Genomic DNA, 19,975 nt, shown 5'->3' with positions numbered 1-19,975 from the left:
TCAGGTTTATGTACTGCAAACTGTAGTGTGAGAAAAGGTTTATTAGCATGAGCAACATTAACACTATCAGCATCAGCTGGGAAAACTTTATCATTAAGTGCTCCCCCCCCCCCCCCCACAGATACCCATCAGATAAAGGTTCATGTCACAGGTACTGTAGCCTAGCCATCTGACCACCCACCATTCACTGACATCTGGCAGCCTTTGACAATCTCAAGACTGTCAAAAATGAACCAAAGTCAAAACCTCAAATCATTTGTTTAGAAATGGTTTACACTTTCTACAGCCAGGTGTTTATTCAAGGCTGTAAGTTTAATTCAAATGCACAGACAGTGCAGTCAATTTGGAAATAAACCTTTTTTGTGGTTATGAGTAGTGGTGTAGTCGAGGGTATACGCAGGTAAACAGCGTTTACTCACTTTTTAATTTGGGCAATAAAGCGTTGACCCACTTCTCATAAGGGATATAGAGTTTACTAATTTCTACTCTCCTGTGATGTGCAAATACTTGGTTAAAAGACAAGATATTTTAACAGTGAGCATCTGTGTTGTGTTGCTGCACGCAAGACTGACAGCTGAGAGCTTGCATTCAGAACTGTGGCGTGAGCAGGGGGGCATGGACCTTGGACTGTATGTTCTGTTTGTGTGTGTGAGAGTGTTCTGTGATTGGTTGTTTATGTTCTGTTGTTAGGCACATTGGACCTGCTAGTAGCCTTCATCCTAGCCCATGAAAGGACCCTCACAGAACTGTTCACATGAAGCGCACCATCGGGTCTGAACAGCACCAGAGAGGGAAAGGACTGTATGGGGGGCCCTGGTTGGCTGAGGGCCAATAACAATGTATCTCTTCATGTTCAATCTATCTCTGTTGAATCTATCTGTTCAACTCCAAACAGGGGCGTTTACCCACTTTATTTACCACCACACCACTGGTTATGAGGCAGCAGTAGAAAGTTATGTATTTATCCACAAGCAGTGGCAATGTGAGCTTCTTGCCCTGGAGTGACCCTCCTTGAGGGGGTGACAGACCATCCAATCCATGCAAACCACCAAACTCCTTTAACTTGACCAGAGCCAGGGTTCGAACCACAGCATCCACGGGTATGAATCGTAATCCAGTGAATCTTACCCAATATGAATTACTGACATCATGTAGGTCTCACAGTCTCCAATGCACACGTTATGGTGAATGTGTATTTGATTGAAAATCAACCATACTGATCACTTGTTAAAGATACTTTATTGTTGTTCTTCCGGCGTGTCTGTTCATTCCACTTCAAGATGCCACTTAAAAGAATGCAAACATGCTAAAAACACACAAGTCATGGGACTGGGTACAGTTCTGACGCTGGGCAAACATTCGAGCACTTGTAAAACTCATAGAAGTACTTTTTTTATTAAAAATGTGCTGTGTATGAAGTAATGGAAGCACATATGATTTACTGGAATTATTGTTAGCTCTATGTACCTAAAAGCACTAAAAATGAACCACTGCACCACCTAGCCCCCCCCTCCCAAAAAATACTGTTTTTAAATATTTAACAACAATCAGAGATGCCAAGAACAACATTGGATTTATTATTATTTACTTAAAAGGACATAATATATTAAATGTTATCAGATACTATAAAACATTACATAATTTCATGTTGGGAAATACTGGTCTTAAAAACCACAGGCGATTGACTAAGTATCATATTTCTAGGTTTTCAAAGGAATCGGGGTCAACATCTTGTTCAAAACAATTACTTTGAAACACCAAGTGTTGCGTTTGTGGTATTTAAAATATGTAAATGCTGTGATTTTTCTTCTTTTTTTTTTTTTTTTTTTTTAAAGAGGAGTCGAGAACATTCTTGCACATTAGATATCAACTGTGTAACAAGAAGACACGTGTGTTCTGCACATCGGGATTGCCTCATGCCCTACTACAGCATCACGTAAAGGACAGGCCATTTCAAAGTGTGTGCTACATATTGCATGTGCTTTTAATTTTGTCCCACCACTGTATACATACTGCAGACTGTTGAAGATGATACAGCATTCCACGTAAGTTATTTTGATAGTTATTTTAAGAAGTAGAGAAAGTTTCATTTTGAAGAGCTACATTTACTTGGCACTTTGTTGAAGAGTGTAGGGTTCAACTCCAAACAGCCAATGCAGCAAGCTGTCAAAATCCTTACCCAGGGGTAGTCGGCTCCCAGGGAGGGTTGAGTGGATTGAGAAGATTGGGTTAAATCACGGTACAGCACTGCTCTGCCATCGAACAGCACGTTCAGACAAGGAGGGCACACACACACGCTCGCGCACACAGACACACACGCTGACTGCTGTAGACGGAGTAGCAGAGTGTCGTAGGCACGGCCCACATCCCATGACTAACTCCGCAGGGGATGGAGGCTGGGGGCTGTGGGGGAAGCTCTATGCCAGAGTATTGCACCCAGGGAGGTAAAGGGCAGGAAGGGTCATTTCCTGACAGTCAAGTCCTGCTCTGTGTGTGTGTGTGAGAGAGAGAGAGAGAGAGAGAGAGAGAGAGAGAGAGAGAGAGAGAGAGAGAGTGTGAGTGCTGTGGATCTTATTCTTAAAGTAAGTAGCTTCAGATGTTGCTTTTCTATTTTCCCCTCAAGGTTTTATAATGTTTGCAATCATTGGATGGTTCTCAATAGAATTATTCAAAGACTGTGTTTAGTTTAGATCAGGAGCTGCTCTTCACTTCCAATGACCCACCATAGATAGCTGGAACTAAACCTAGATCACCCAGTTAAAGAAGCAAGAGCTGGCGCCACCCAGTGATCAGCCACTTTGGCTTAAATTTCCTTTTGTTTTGAAGGCAATACACAGAAGTGTTCTAGATGGCGCTGTCACTTACTAAAATAAAGACTTTGGCTGATCTAGCCTGCATGACATATCTATGGCAGACAACTGAAACAAGAGTGGCTCATGAACTCAGTCCAAGCACCTTAACACTTTGAATGAAACAAAGCACAATATCTGAATAAATTGTAAAAAGAACTCTTCAGAATGACAGCAAAATGTCTTCTTACGGAACTACAACATTGTGTAGGCTACAGGTGGAGTGCAGTCAGTTTTTAATATTGGAACAAGGTGAGCTCTACTTTTACAGCATGCTTTCAGGGTACAACCAAGAAACACCTGATGAGGATGTAAATGATCCTGCTGTCCCATCCACCGGATTGAGTTTCACTGCCAGCAGCACTTAACTACTGGATTTCAGTAGGGATCACAGTGTCCCCCCTCCCAGCCTTCAAGGAGTCACCAAAAAAAACATGTTGATTTAGGATCCTTACAGATGTTGAACTTGAAATAATAATTCACTCAAAACTCAAATTCGGCATAACGACCTTTGTTCCTGTCATAATACATACCCACACACGTTTCCAATACAAGCTTTGCTTTTCAATAGTAGCTATATGTAACAAAAGAAGTATACAAAACTTAAGAGCATGTCACATGCTATCAATCACTCTTAGATAGATACAGTCCACTTCCCATGCAGGTGTAAGTGTTTGGAATTCAGAGCAGCTACTTAATCTGTGCCTGGCCTAATCACCCGAGTTACTCTTTAATAATATTTAGCCAGGCAGCCGGCTGTGGTGTGGCTAATGCAGTCCATATGACAGCTTTACGCTGCAGCCCGTTTTGAATTAAATTTCAAAACCACGGCAGTTACAGAAGGCTTTGTGGTTGATATCCTATGCTTTAGAATAGTGTAGCAAAGTACTGATACAGTACAGAAAATTCTTTCAGATATGCAAAAACATCTTCTTGTGACCATGTGTACATTATATTGTATATTATTTTTCATTCGTTATTACAGTTTCGTTATTGGGTCTCTATCAATAGTTTAAAGAGGAAAAATGCAGAAAGTGTCTTTTGGTATTTCTAAATGTAGCATTATTGGGTATTCAATAGTTCTGGATGAAAAATCTTTATACAAACCATAACATTTTACAAAGTGGCAGTTCCTATGCAGAACAGTTGGAGCTGGACTCTTCATAATCAAAAAATGATGATGTTCAGATCAGTTGCTTCAACTGCTGTGGTTCCATCAGGTTTTTTGACTTGGGTTTTCCAAACAGTAAACACTATACTGATAGATCAAACATGGTAGCTAATCTCTTCCTGTTCTGTAGGGTACGAGGTCTGATTGCAGTTCATTTACTGGATCTAACCTAACAAATCACAACCCGATAAGCTACGAGGAGGAAACCACTACAAAAAGGGGGGGCAGTGATAAGGGAGGGAACATTCATTCTGCAGTCTAGCGCTTCTTTATCATTAAACACAACAGCAAATTTACATGTTGCTTTTTGTGTCTTCTTTGAATGTGTAACTTATTTTAAGAGACCAGGATGCCCCCCAAATTGTATTACACAAACATACTGCTGTCTATAGGAACATTACCCTTGCATCTTCATAGTTTTCAATTATACAGCTGCAGGAATGCTTGAAGACTATTTAAATAGAATGAATATATCTGCCTCTTGCTGAGGGGAAGCCACAGGAGTCACCTTTCCTGGGACAGCCACTGTTAATGGAGAAAGGGTACACCTTACACTTTACAAGGTTCAACAAGGTAGCATTTGGACTTTCAAATGACTAAGACACTATAAAAAAAAAGAGTGAACCAACAAACCCATGACATTTAAGGCCAGGGGACAGACAGATTTGTCTATTCCATAGTTTATCTGAGAACAAATTACATCTTAAAATATATATTTCATAGTTTAACAAATCACAAACTATAAGCTATACTGCATTTGTTCCCATTTTCTAGGTTTATCTTAAACTGATCTAAAAGCCAAAGGTTTTCCTTAAGGAAGCAAAGCCTGGATATACACCAGTTTACTTCATGCTGAAGTGGTCATCAGAAAAAGCCTGAATGCAAACAGTAAAGTCCACAAGCAGGAATTTTTCAAGGATCAAGAGCATCCTTCTCAGCATCCTAAAAGTGACAGGCCTTCCAGCATGCTTCCAACAGACACATCTATTACAAGTCTAATAACGAGTGCCTAGAAACCCTCCTGTAAGCTTCTCCTCTGTCATGTATACATCTCAATAGAGCCCCCAAAATATACTGCTCGCAACACATTACACATCACATGCTCCAAAAACCAGGACAGAGTCTTTAACGAAAAGAAGAAAAAGCACCTTCAACCGTTAATGTTCATCAGCGCAGAAAGAGTACACATCCCCACTAGTATCTAGAGCAGGGATCTCCAACCCTGGTTCTAGAGAGCCCCTAACCAGCAGGTTTTATAGGTGTCTTTACATCATCAGTGGCTAGAGATCTGGAACACCTGTTAATCTTGACTAATTAAGCCAATAATTGGTTCAATTAAATAAGAGATTGGTTGAAACGAAAACCAGCAGCCACAGTAGCTCACAAGGACCAGGGTTGGCGACCCCTGATCTAGACCATCCAGCACACTGTTGAATTTGAACCTTCTCTACTGCATCTATTCCACAGTTACATTTCTGTGCACTCAGTTCAGTCCATTTACATTTCTGAAAGGTAGGTTCTACTGGTAAGAAACACCCTTGAAAGCTGATTCTTGTGCTTCCACATGCAAACTCAGGTACAGCTTAGGAAGCAACAAGTTAAAAGAGGGATGCATAATATAAATATGGTTAGCCAACCAGTGCAGTGTACATCTTAGCATATTTATGTCATCCAAATGAACAAATCGACACAAAATGATACAACACATTCATCAGTATTCGAATTTGGCCCAACAAAACAATTCAAAAGGAGCAAAATGAAAACAAGCTGGAAAACCAGATCCTGCCCCTGGGGCCCAAGATCTGAGGCTTTTCTTGTTGTTGTAACACCTGAGGCAAGAGCCATTTCCTCAACACACAAATCAAACCAATTACCTGCTCCTTTCCATCCCTTCTTCCCAGCAGCCTGTCACACTCGGTGAGGGGCAGGCTGACTCGCTGGCTGGGGGCAGTACTTACACACCAAACAATCATGAAATACTGAAAGCAGTGAATTACTGAAGGGCTCTTCTATATTTACTGTCAGCATGGCCTGGGAATTAATCAACTCTAGAAAACAGTTGGGGATTATTATTAAATAAGTTAATTTATTACTAAATTTTTCAATGTGCCGAGCGTGTTAATTTTACACATGAACCGAAGACTTGCTATAAAAGCAAAAACCTCTTATAAAATATTACCACAAGAAAAGAATAGCTAAGTAATAGTGTTGTGAAAGCATGGTAAAGGAAGTAAGTGTTTTAAAGCCCAGAAAGGTATGGTTGCCATGGTAAACTATGGTAAATGTATAGTACAACCATGAGAAAAGCATGGGAAAACTACAAAACAACCATGCAAATTTAGTGTGGTAAACTTTTATAAGGGAGTGTATGCTGCAAAACCAAAAGTTTAAAAATAAACTAAAATCTTTCAGAACAGATTCTAAACACATTTCAGTGTTTATTTCTGTAATGGTTTTAGACTACATGTTTAATACAATAATAAATTATAAAATGGATCAGAGATTCTTTGACTTGATTGGTCAATACGAGGGCCTTAATCTCTGAGAAAGGACCTTGAATGTTATCTTTCATGTTTAATCACTGTTCTAAATCAATCCACCAGAAAATGTAAATACAGTAAAAGTATTTTACCTTTTTTCTGCTTGAAAGAAAATATCTGCACATGAATTAATGCGGTCTGTCAATGTAGACCACCTGCTTCCTTGCTGTTCTCCATACATTAAATCTATGTATTTCAATTTAATATAGCAAATAAAGAAAAAAATATACAAAAAAGTATAAATAAATACATAAAATGGAGAATAGTGTTTGCTGTCAGCAGCAATAAAGTAACCACAATAGCACCTAGTCTCCGGTTTGAATGAATAGCTGAAGAAATCAAACAACTCGATGCAGTCGGACTACTTTTAGCAGCTGTTTCAGCATATCACAGTAACACACAGGACGTGCTCTCTTGGACTCTAAAGCCAGGAAGGCGGCTTTGAATAAACTTTATGAAGACACTGTGAACAAGTTTCCTAACAAACAGGAGTAGCATTAACACATGTACACTACTCGATCATTTTAAATTACTAAAACTTTAGTATTTTTGCTAATTAAATTTTAGGACAAACAGTAACTTACTATTGAAACTTAAACACACAAACCTGCACTTAATTCCCAATTAAAATAAAAGTACCGGTACTTTTATTCTTTTAAATGTTTTACAAACAGTTCACAAACCATTTTCGCTTTTGTGTACGAGGTACCTGAACTGAAGAACAGCTCCATGCAAGTATAAGCTGCTTTTTTTTTTTTTTTTTTCCTTAGTTTAGGCTTTTGGAAATACCCACAAAGCACCCATCACTGGAATAATGAAGCCTGAAGGCTACCAGACCACAGATTGAATTCCGAGCAAACTGCATTACAAATGGAATATTGAGGAAAACTTTTGTATTCATTCGCAACTAAAACTAGTGCTGCATTCAAATTATGAAAAAAAAATAAAAGAAAAACTGTATATATCATCTAGTAAGGCCCTTCTCGTTTATGTTTTGCTAATTGTCTAACCTGCTGCTGACTGAATCCTCCTTGCTGGTGTGAGCAGCAGACCAGACAAGGACAAGACAGAAAACGCTGTTTTGGGGCTGGTTTGGGTGCTTTTGGTGCCTGTGCTGTCTCTTTCACTTTTTGAATGTTATTATAGACTGCTTTTAAATCACGCTGTTACTTTTTACTGTTCCTAAAGTAATTTTATTGCCATTATATATTGCTCAAATAGCAACTACTTTGCTGCTGTCTACTACTGTTGACTACTTGCTGCTAGCCACACTGCTTTTAACTTCGCCACTGTGTGTTTCACAGCTATTACAGACTAACAGTTAGCTATGTGTTTTTCCAGATTCCTTTCCACTAAGTTGATCCCCAGTTCTGTACCTAATGTATGGATCCCTCGCTGCAATCAATATCTTTCAACACCTCAGGGAAGGGGGTGAAATAGATTACTAGCAATATCTAGTTGGCTTAAAACGGCTCTTTTAAATACTCATTCCCCAAACAAGGCTATCTTTCTTAACCAATACATCTTGGAAAATGGATTTGACTTTGTTGCTTTCACTGAAACTTGGCACTCTCCTGGGGATTTCTCCTCCTTGCATCTGGCTACATCTCCCAACTACTTTTTTCTTGACAAACCTCATAATTCAGGTAGGAGTGGTGTATCTGCTGTCATTTTTAAATCCTCCTACACTGCTACTGCCTTATCTTTTGACAACAATTCTTCTTTTGAATATCTTGCAGTAAAATTTGCATTTCCATTAGGTTTTATTCTTGTGGTACTTTATCATCCACCTAAAGCTACTTTTTTATCCTGAATCCTCACATTGTGCTTTATTTGCTTACCACTAGACTCATCGTCGTGGGTGACTTCAATCTTCATATGGACTCCCCCACTTACCCACCTGTTGCTTCTTTTCTCGGCGTCATTGATTGTTTTGGACTTTATCAACATGTTCGATCCCAAACTCATAACCGTGGCCGTGTTTTAGATCTCGTCTAACCTCTGGTCTTCAAGTTCTTGACCTCCACGTCAATGACTTTGCTGTATCTGACCACTACATTGATTCAACTGATCTTAACTTACTAAGTACATCTACTCCCAAGAACAACAACTTCTCGATCTCATACCGCTCTAATTTGATCTCTAAATCGGGCCTCTTCCTGTATTGGGAGATGATGCAGTTGATCTTTATAACAATTTTCTTAAACTTCTTGGACACTGCTTACTTTACTGAATTACTTTGTCCTTACCAGCCGGTTCGTACCTTTAGCTCCTCCCAGGCTGGCCTGCTGGTTGTTCCTGATGTGAAACAGGTTGGTTTCGGAGGTCATTCCTTTAGCCACCTGGCTCCTGTGCTATGGAATGCCCTCCCCGTTGACATCAGGAACTGCCAGTCAGTTGATAGGTTTAAAAAAGGTCTTCAGACTTATCTGTTCGGTCTCACATTTGGTTAAGGACCTTGAGAAGCTTTCATAGCCAAATCTGGTTTTTGTTTCCTGATTTTATGATTGGTTTTGTTTATTTTCTTTTAGATATTGTATTTTTTTCAAACTGTGTAAAGTGCCTTGAAATGTGCAGGTCTGCACATAAGGCGCTATTATATAAATTGAAGTTGTTGTTGTTGTTGTATATCCCACACAGACATTCACCATCCTATAACTCTATACACGGGTTTATTATTAATCACAAGATAAAAATACAGCTATATTTGTTTTCTAATCATAACCACCCTGTATTTAGACCATTGTAAATTTCACTGAAAAGAGGGGAAAGGTGGATGAAGAGAATACTGTTAAATGACCGAGATAAGTGGCCAATTGTGATTCCACCGTTTTGTATGGACTTCATACAAGTTCAATGGAATTCCGAGAGGTGCCTCAGGTATGATTTTTTAAAGCAGATGAGCACGGTAGAAACTGAAAGAGGTACAGCTGATGTAATGAATAGGGTTTCTCTGCGAGCTGAGGGCATTTAACATAACATTTAACATAAAACATTTTGGTCTGTGATTCGGGATATTGGTGGTACCTGCTCTTTAAATGGTTTACCAACAGAATTAATACTGGAACTGAACAAGTTCAGGGTCTGGGAAATATTATTAATGCCTTTAACCAGTATTTTATACAAGCTTGAACACAATACTTACGCATTGTAAGTGGTTTTGGCACGGTTTAGCTGCAAAAGCTGTGCACCCTTGAGTAATCTGAAATGCATTTAATAATGTCCCAGGACACTTGAAAGATCAGTGTAATTCTAGCATTACACACCCACTCTACAGAACAACATTGGAGCCAATACTGTTTATTCTGTCTCTGGTAAATACTTTGGATTTCAAAACTACTTTTCAAATCCAAAAATAGCAACTGTTTTATCACACTCATACCCCAAATCAACAGATTCAAATAGAACTACACTACAATGTAAAAGATTCCTTCAATCAGCCCCTCTTTAAAAGGATTCACAATAATCATAATAATTAATTGACTTCACATTTAAGAGGGCCATTATGAAAACTCACAGTGGATGCAGATGAGTGGGGTTTTGTTGAAACCCAGCAGGCTCTACACAGACATTCAACCCCTGCAGAACGTGCCTCTTGTGCCTCAATTGAATGGCTGTTAGCTGCGGCTCAAAGCAATAATTGCTTGACAGTTAAATTAATTTCACCATTATCTGGGATGCAGTGCTGGAAAAGAATCGCCACAACAGTTATAAAAACTGACAAATTACACCCTGATTTCACTGAAACATTTCTTGCAGTGTTTAACCTCCTAAAGAATCCACAGTCAAGTCTGCTTAGAAAATATATTGTGCCACAATGTATGGAGACTTTAACAATGCAACAAGTTGCGTTTTTGATATCTCCACTTTAAATGGCTGGGCACATTTGATAACTTGGTGTTTTTTCACATTTCCAATGTGTTTTTGTTTCAGATAATATTAAGAGGAGGAGTGATATTAAGTGGGTTTCACTAGTTTAACTAGTCTTGCTCGTCTTATAATACCACCCCACCCCCTTTTTTTTAGGGGGGCCCTTAAGAACCAGTGACCTACAGTTCTCATGACTATGGAACCACGACAATAAACAGACTCAAGTATTTATAAACAAACTTAAAGTTCCTTATGCCAATAATGTTGGCAAAGACAGCAGCAATACAAGCTCAGCAACAGCCCTGCTTCCAGCTGTGTATTTGCTGTTTTGTATTTCAGTTCCAGTGATTATGTTTTCTCTTCTGCATTACCACTGCTGTACCACTACAGCTCAATTCCCCTTGCTGTCAATCTCCTGACTGCTCCATGTCAAGATGACAGCCACAGTGTCCTGAACACCACCCAGAAGCTCTGCAGGGAACAGTCTCTTCATTTACACACCCTGCAGGTCTTCACCTACAGAGTAACTTCCTCAGAGACAGCAGGGGGGACTGTGGGATGGGCACAGCAATCAGCTGTCTAGAAGTACTTACTTCAGGTGAAGTCCAAAAAACAAGAAACACATACCTGGAGGGCAGGAGCACTGTGCCTGCAGGTCCCTGGCTGTCCGCAGTCTAGGCAACGCTTCATTTAACCTCTACACACAAGAAAGAGGGAATACACGGTTAAGAGGGAACCACAGTAAACCAACCACTAGACACATTCCTGATCCTACTCTTGGGATGCCCCAGTGCTATATAGCATGCAGAACTGCCCTTCCTATTGTTTTACTGTATAAACTTTCCATGTGTTAAACTTGTACTTGACATGCTTCTGCTTTGCTCCGCTTTACTATACTTCCCTCTGCTGCATGTTGAACTTAGTTATCCTTATAGGATGGCACTAGAACGCAGTACTACTGCAAAGGGTACAGTACTAACGTAATGTATTAGTACACAGAGTGGCATTGCCTTACTGAAAAAGGAAAATGATCTTCACACACACTACATATCACAATTTCTTGCACTTTAAACACAAATTAACGCCGTTTTCTTACAAGATTTTGCCACCCATGTTAAAAAGTACTTGTACATGTTGAGCACGTGCGTAATTACCCCACAAGCCTCAAAATAGGAGTGATTGGTTCCAGCTAATTATATTTAATTTAAGAGTATTATTTTTCGTTACAAGAACTCTATTTACTTTTTTTAGAAACCCATCATCTTTTATTATTTTTTTTAATTTACATTTTTGTAACTTAAGAAAATTATGTACAGAAATGTATTTACGCACTAAAGTAAATACTACTAAAGCTGAATTGCAAATAAAAATATTTTTCCATTTTCCTAAACCAAATTCACATGTATAATCGAATTTTCATAAAACATCACCACAATTAATTAAGCTGCGTTAGAGGATAAACAAAACTTGTATTAGTCCTCATTATTTAATTCACACACAAAACAAATGCATTCGTTAGGAAGACCAAAGGTGTATTGCAGACTATACAAGGTGTAAATCGAATCAGAAATGATTACTACATATTGCAGGTATAACCTATAAAAGCTTCATTTCTAGGTACATCCATACGAAGGTAAATCAAGGCCAAACCATTTCATAGAGTGTATAAAAGATTGTATTTAAACTGGAGGATTCCACAGCAAATCTGCAGCGCACAACTGCATGAAATATATACTGTAACTAGCAGATTTAATCCCGCCTTCACTGTGGAAGAGTCTTAGTGAGGCGCTGCAAAGTCCTACTGGAATAATTATTCTTATTATTATTATTATTATTATTATTATATAAAATAGGCCTTCGTTAAGGTGAATATGGATGAAACTGGTTTTGTTGTAAACGTCTCCCCCCTCCCCGAAAATATAAAACGATTGCATCATTTTTGGTTATGAATAGTTCCGTTTCATAAAAGTTGTCAATACATGTTGGTATTGTTCATATTTGTTCCAGTTACCACAAGCTTTTAGGTCTACAGAAATTGCAAGACTAGCTTAGTATTGTGCTTCAGTAGAGGGCAACATGAATTACTTTGGGTTCGCTGCAATTGACACATTTTAATACGCAACTGGGGGACTCCGTACTAACCCCAGGATCATCCCCAGTTAGTACGCTCCGTTTAGTTAGTTGCAATTTACCCAACGTGTAGTTAATGCATTTAAATGTATTTAAAAAGGGGTTACAAAAAACACAAAACATGCTTCTTTTGCAGCAAGACATACAACTTTCCTAGAAACCAGATCTGTCTGGAAACGGATGATGGAACTGACTCATTCAGTGTTTAACCGGGAAATCTATGACGCAATCGGTGTCTAATTCACAACCAAGATCTAAACTGACTGGAGGGGATTTAAACTTAATGATAGTATTTTAAAACCACACATTACTATCAAAACACATGCTGTCATAACATCCCAACAAAAAAAAATATTGAATGCAAATAGGCTTAAGAAGTGTGCAGACAATCCAAAAATAACGTTACATGTAATTTGCCACATTTGCTTCATGTACGCTGTCGACGTCTTTTACGGAGCAGTTATATCCGGAGTTAAAATCATTGCCAACTTTTATCAGTGAGCATCTCTGCGCTATTATTTTTAGCTCACTTCAAGGAGACCCGGTGGCTTCCTTGCGTACTGTCTACATTCATTACTCATACCAAAGCGCTCATATGCTGTATCAAGACAAGTCTCCGACACCATTTCGATAGCATCTGGGAAGTGTAGCTACAAGATAGAATTACCATACTGCTTTTAGAACAGTCTGCTTTTTGTTTGCTTTTCAATCATGTCTTACCATTTGTTTAAATCCCTGTTATTCTTTTTGTACAAACTGTTTAAATATCCGAAGGAGAATGTTATACAATAGTTATACTAGCTGCAGTGCCCGTTTTAGTCTCTGGATGCCTCTAGTTTAGACTTCCAGCATTTGAATTTATGAAAGGAATACCCACTGTCCCGCGATAGAAAAAAACAAAACACATGTGCTGCTTACAAGACACGGAATTGTTTTAAACACTAACAAGGCTAGTCAAGAGTTGGTGAAATAACTCTGGCGTTTATATCAATTCTACTTTTTGGGGAGGCAAAAGATCAAGGTATTCACTGTAAAGTTAGCAATGTTTGTAAAAATTAAATTTACTAGTAACATTCCATTCAAAGTGTGTATTTAAAGAGTCCTAAATGCTACTGGTAACAATAACAGTACTGTATTCTATTCTTTGGCAAAAAAGGGTGCAAATTTCTCTTTTGGCGTATGCGAAATACTGACCAATATCTTAATATGTAACAGTTACAAACAATAGCAACAGCACTACCGTACCATATGAAACCAAAATAAATAATTGTATACAGATACAGTTTATCTAAATCAATCCCGTTCATCTGATACTGCATACATAGTGTCATGATTTGAAATACTGTAGCGGATATGCAATTCTTACCTCTTGCAGAATACTTTCTATCGTATCTCGGATCACAGGTAAGAGAGTCCCACCCTCAGTAAGAATACTGGTTTCTGCAGGAGCAAATACTGGTGCGTTTCCTTTCTCCAAAAGTTTCACTCTGTTTTCCAACTGAAAAGTTTTGAAGCTCAACAAAAAACAAAATGCCACCGAACTGACTGCCATCATGAAGCACAGGCATGTTGGTAAAGACGCCAAACACCTGAAAAACTCAGACTTGGGTACCACTTTCTTGACGTCTGAGTTTTTATTTCGGTTTAGTTTCTCTGTTGAATCCATCTCGGCTGCAACTTTAAAAATAAAGTTTCTCTGTGCCACTTCTAGTTACGCTACAACACAGCTTCTTTCCAGCTTTTCTTCTACAAACAACCTATTTGACAAAACAGCAAGTCAAAATAAACTTCACACGATTACTTCATTAGGGTTCAACTGGACTTGGTCGCTTCAAAGAACGTTGGCACGTAAACCAAGCTGGCACAATCGGGTCTCATCAGGAGTATTCTAACCAGCTGTGCGAAATGTGGAGCCGGTTGAGTAAACTCGCATCTGCTCATCCAGGTTCAGCTGTGTTCAAAGTGAAGTGATCTCGAGCCAGCCAATTTACTTTATGCAAAATTAGAATTCTGGCCAGTCAGAGATGCGGCCGCCCCTGCAACCACGTGGGCGGGGTGTGTAGCACAGAATTAACCAACATAAACAGTCGGTGCGAGTGCCCACAGGAGTGTTTACGCGCAAAGAAATGCGCTTGTGTTTCAGTGGTCTGTTAAACTGATACAGATGGGATCCATTGTCACCACCTAGTTTAGAGAGATGCATTCTAAACTGTAACCCCGTTACAAAAATATACCACCACGCATGCCAATATACTACAAATGTGCACTTCGAACATAATAAGCATTACATTCAGCATTGCAGCCCTTCATATGCAGAATAATTAGTCAAAAATGTTGCACTTTTTATAGACATTTAATGAAACCTTCCAAATAAAAATGAGTTTTTGCCAGAATCGCACATTAAGATAAACAATTTTAATGCAATTTAAATCGCATTTGATAAGGATTTTGCTTTGTTTTTTTTATGTTACAATTGGTTGCTGATTAATTAAATAAAGTTCTACATTGGTAGCATGTTTCTACATTCCTGTTGATTTCTTTAATAAAAAAATCTTTAAATACCGCCTACACTACAAAACCAAATGTTTAGAATTAAACATAAACCTTCTCACATTATTATTATTATTATTATTATTATTATTATTATTATTATTATTATTATAAAACAAACAAACAAACAACGTTTTATTGAAAAAGATTACTTTTCGCGTGAAGCAAATATGTTTGTTTTTATTTAATTGAAAAACGGGGTATCTATTGAAAAATAAAAATGTTCAAATAAGGCATTTTTTTTGTTGTTGTTCTACTTTTAAAATTATATATATACATACTGTGCTGTTTTACCAAAAAAGGTCTGCTTCATTTTTCTTATTGATGTTCACTCTCTCCAACTATCTCATGTCCCAAGAAATACAAGTGAGCCTTTAATTCACCCTGACTCATGAGTAAGCTATACCATCAAATCAGTTGCTTTATTGATCAGACGCCAGTTAGATGAAAATTTGAGCTATAGACATCAATATGGACTTTATGCCAGTCGAATAGATTTTCTAAGAATAAATTAAATACACTGCCTTAAACTACTGTTTAGAAGGTTTCACTGCAGGAGCCTAGACCCCAAGCATTGGTTTTCCAGATGCTTATAAGCACATGGCTTAGGGGACTTACAGTTGAAGGCTGATCTGCTGCAGTGAGTTAAACCACACTGCTATAAAGTAAAGGGGGTAAAGTAGCATGCTGTTATTAACACATTTTATATTTAACTTATAAAACATGTCCAATTGTATCATTGTATCATTTGGGAGTACACCAAAGCACCAATAGGATTTTGTCCTCCTGCTTTAGTTTGGTCAGACTTTATCTTTATCTATATAAAACGCTGCTTTTTCACTGTGAGAAATCATTTTGTGGGTGTTTGATTGTTGTAGATATTCATTATAAATGGATTTCCTACAGAATATGTCTCTCCCATAAAATAGTGAAAAAATCCGAATCCAACTATAAAAACTTAAAAAAAGTAAAAAGTTTGAACATCTTGGTACCTAATCACTTCCTCTGCTGTAGGTCACAGTGTCTGATTGCTGTTATAGAATCTGACCTACATTAAAGAAAGTCATTAGCTACCAGGAATCAGATGTTTCAATGTTTATGTCTGGTTTCTAATCTTGGATTACCTTACCTAAGAAATGAATGATTTTTACATTAAAATATAGCAGCATATAGAGGGGCTGATGTAAGGATACGTGCAAAGTGATATGAGGCTGCAAAACACCCATATTGCGGCCCAAATCGGTGTTTTGCACACGCAAACCGCGTTTAGCAGTCGTAAAGTGGGACTTTAGCAGCCACTAAAAATGCGGCGTATGTGAAGAATGGTGATCACCTGTCGTTCTGCACCCGCTATCAAATTAGCACTTTGCCATCATTAATCCGTTTAAATGATATTGAAATGTATTCAAATAAAGAAAAGAGCATGGAAATGGGTGGGGATCTGGAATACTAAGCGGGCGCAAACATTATAATGAGATGTAAGGATTTTGTCTTGCACTTGGGTAATTGCTGACCCTCCAAAAACTTTGCACCTCCTGTTACAAGATGCAAACCATTGTAGAAGCGAGTAATTAAGAGCTGTATAAAACCACGCACCTGCAGATACCTGTCATTGGCCTCAGGATGGCTGCTGTGGTTCATTTCCTGATGCGGCAACACTTTTGTTGAGAACAGGCAGGAAAACCTTCGGAGAAGGGCAATACGGAGAAGACCCTGCATATTCAAACCCAGGGTCACTTTGTTTGGGATGCTGGAGGATGCGGTGGTAAGGCATTATCGTCTCACTACGCAGGTCATCCTAGACCTAACAGCTTTGTTTCACCTTTTTATTACCTGGGTGACTGTCGTCCTGGTAACACGACAGCATTGACTTTCTCCACTATAGAGGACTATATGGCCTCCTTGGTAGCATAACTGATGTTGACTGAGGCTTTTCCAAATAACTCAATTATTATGACCTTAGCCGTGAGGACTTTTAGCTCCTCAGAAAACTTTTTTCTTTTCTGTGTGCCAAGAGGACTTTGCTGCCCTTGATTTTCGTGCTCCACAAATCTCATACAGCGCCTATTGCTGTCTGTACTCCTAACTCACCTCACCTCTAGGCTTTAAATGCGGCCGCTAAATACCCCGATACACAGGCAGCACTCATTGCAACCCTCATTATCATGATTGCAGCTCATTATTTGTGTGTGTTGAGTAATTTGCATTGCTCTTAAGCTTACATAGGTTGCAGTGCAAAATAATTGCCTGGTCGCTAGGCAATTTGGATTTTGCAGCCACAATTGTTTGCACTGCGCCTATCCTTACTTCAGCCCTACTATGTACAAAAACACAAGATTTCCCGAAGTATCACTAGTAATTTAATTACGCATAGTTTTGACCACTTACAGTAATTGTTTACTGCTTGGGTTGTGCAGCATTATTGGAAACACGCCTCATTGCTGCACACATTGGAAACACGTCTCATTGCTGCACATGTTGGAAACACGCCTCATTGCTGCACACATTGGAAACACGCCTCATTGCTGCACATGTTGGAAACACGCCTCATTGCTGCACACATTGGAAACACGCCTCATTGCTGCACATGTTGGAAACACGCCTCATTGCTGCACATGTTGGAAACACGCCTCATTGCTGCACACGTTGGAAACACGCCTCATTGCTGCACATGTTGGAAACACGCCTCATTGCTGCACATGTTGGAAACACGCCTCATTGCTGCACATGTTGGAAACACGCCTCATTGCTGCACACGTTGGAAACACGCCTCATTGCTGCACATGTTGGAAACACGCCTCATTGCTGCACACCTTGGAAACACGTTCATTAATATATTATATATATTAAGGGAAGGAGGCTCTTAAAGCTGAGCACTAAGAGTAAGACTTCCAGTGGTATAATGTGTATTTCTAATCCTGTGCTGAATTGTTATTAGATTAGAGGTGATCCATTTTGTAAGAGCTGCCTGCCTGCTGTATGTATTTTGCTTGACATAGTAAAGTGATGCTTGTCTGGTTACTAGCAGCTGATTGAACTCAAAACGTTGTCAAGTTTGGTCTAACAATAAAGGACCCCAGTGATTCAGCATCAACAACATTGCTGGGGAACCTATTTTCTACCCGGAGCACTCTGTGTAATGAGATGTTTCCTACCCTCTAACTTTATTTCTAACTGTCCTCTGTCCTGGTCTCTGTGCTATCATTACAGCATTGGCTAGTTACCTTAACTGTGAACTTCAATAGAAATCCATTGTTCATGCTTTGTTCACTACACCAGCCATAAACTAATGTAACACATTCATATGTTTATCTATCTCTATATTGTTCTGTAACACGCTTCATTTTCCTTGGGGAGTCTCTCTGTTTAGTTAAATAGTGTTGAAACAGTTATTAAGCATTGAAAACAGATGAAAGATGATCAATTCTGGGGTCAAACTAAGTGTAAGAAATGAAGTTATAAATGCCTATTTACACTGATGCAGTGTTAAGTGTGAAAATCAACACAAGAAGAAACAGACCAGGGCTTCCAGACCACTAGAGAAGGAATTAGTTCATTTATAGTTTTACTTGAGGGTTTGAAATGATATATGGGCCACCTACAGTACAGAAAGATCCACTCTCCATGAGACGAAACACTAAAAGATCTCCCTCTCACTTACAGTTTAATTACAGTATTTATGCTCACTGTTAAACACTAAATAGTGCCAATGCATGGTTTACATCGCTTTTTTTAAAAACTTGACATATGAACTGTTCATCGCACTGTCATGCCAGATTATGAGGTATCTGCACATTGTGAAACATCTCTCCCTTGCTAAGCAGCTGACAGGTGGTGACAGGACCTGGTTCAATTCAAATCTGTGGATCATTCTGTTACCTGCACATTACCTTATCAATATTGCTCCCGGTACTCCTGTGAGCATGGCTATGATTGTCTATGTAATTAAGAAGTCTAATGTAAAGGTTTTTTAAAAAATATAGAGCATTGTCAATTATTATATATACAGGGTTTAACATATTTATATTATTGAAGAATTCAAGAAAGAGCTAGTGTTACTAATACAGACATCAACAAGAAATGCACAGGTCGAGACTGGATACAAACACAGCCTTGTGCTTGCCCAGATCTTAACCACTGTACAAGAGACAGGCTTGTTGAGACCATCTCGTACAGATCTATGCACATTATATATATATATATATATATATATATATATATATATATGGAAAAACTTAAAAATAATGCCTGTCACACTTCCAGAGCTGCTTTGTACAATATGGTGAGCATAAAAACATTTTCAGTTCTGAAAATGCTACATTATGGTAAAATTATAGTAAGGTCTGCTTATGATTTAAAAGTTGCAGTGTCCAACAATCCGGCTCAATTGTACACTTTAAATACGATACCTGCGTGAATCTGTAATTTAATTTAAGAGAAAACCACACTGTTGGTGTACAGGTTTCCTACCTCTCTGAACCCCTCTTGTGTTTCTGTCATTTAAACAGTTATGCCGCTTTAACTACCTGCAGAAGCAGGTTATTAATGACATCTGCAAGCTAAGGTGTAGGTCAGAGAAGCAAAACAAAAATTTAGAGGAAAAAAAAACATATGTTTCCATGTTTTCTGTTAGTTTCTAATTTACACAATGATTATAAGTTTGCTGTAAAAGACTAGCCTACTGAGACTGGCTGTTCAGTCTTCACCACAGGCAACCACACATTTTCTTTGAAGAGGTTACAGACAAGATTGAAATCTCCTCATTTATGTTGCTCACAAGACCGTTGCTGGTCTTTCTTCTGATCAGTTTATTTTCCAAGCTTGATCTTTACTTCCACTTGGGTGAATCTTAATTATCCCGACAA

The 19,975-nt window shown here is 38.6% G+C and overlaps 1 protein-coding gene across 2 annotated transcripts in view; it reads right to left on the bottom strand.

Moving 5' to 3' along the window:
* LOC131699421 (collagen alpha-1(XXV) chain-like) overlaps window positions 1-14,549 on the bottom strand; it is a 61,067-nt gene extending 46,518 nt beyond the window's left edge. The window contains exons 1-3 of one of the 2 annotated variants that reach the window (XM_058996051.1): window positions 13,927-14,549; window positions 11,058-11,127; window positions 1,802-2,487 (exon numbers count right to left, since the gene is read on the bottom strand). In XM_058996051.1, coding sequence (XP_058852034.1) covers window positions 2,462-2,487; window positions 11,058-11,127; window positions 13,927-14,226 — 396 coding nt within the window. In that variant the 5' untranslated portion in view covers window positions 14,227-14,549 and the 3' untranslated portion in view covers window positions 1,802-2,461. Of the gene's footprint in view, window positions 1-1,801; window positions 2,488-11,057; window positions 11,128-13,926 lie in introns of those variants that run through there. The other variant, XM_058996052.1, reaches the window with a different exon arrangement.
* Window positions 14,550-19,975: the final 5,426 nt, after the last annotated feature.

The sequence above is a fragment of the Acipenser ruthenus genome, chromosome 22 (genome assembly GCF_902713425.1).
Source record: "Acipenser ruthenus chromosome 22, fAciRut3.2 maternal haplotype, whole genome shotgun sequence".
Classification (NCBI taxonomy): Eukaryota; Metazoa; Chordata; class Actinopteri; order Acipenseriformes; family Acipenseridae; genus Acipenser; species Acipenser ruthenus.
Note: the sequence above shows the minus strand (reverse complement) of the source record. Positions and strands in the feature narration are given on the sequence as shown.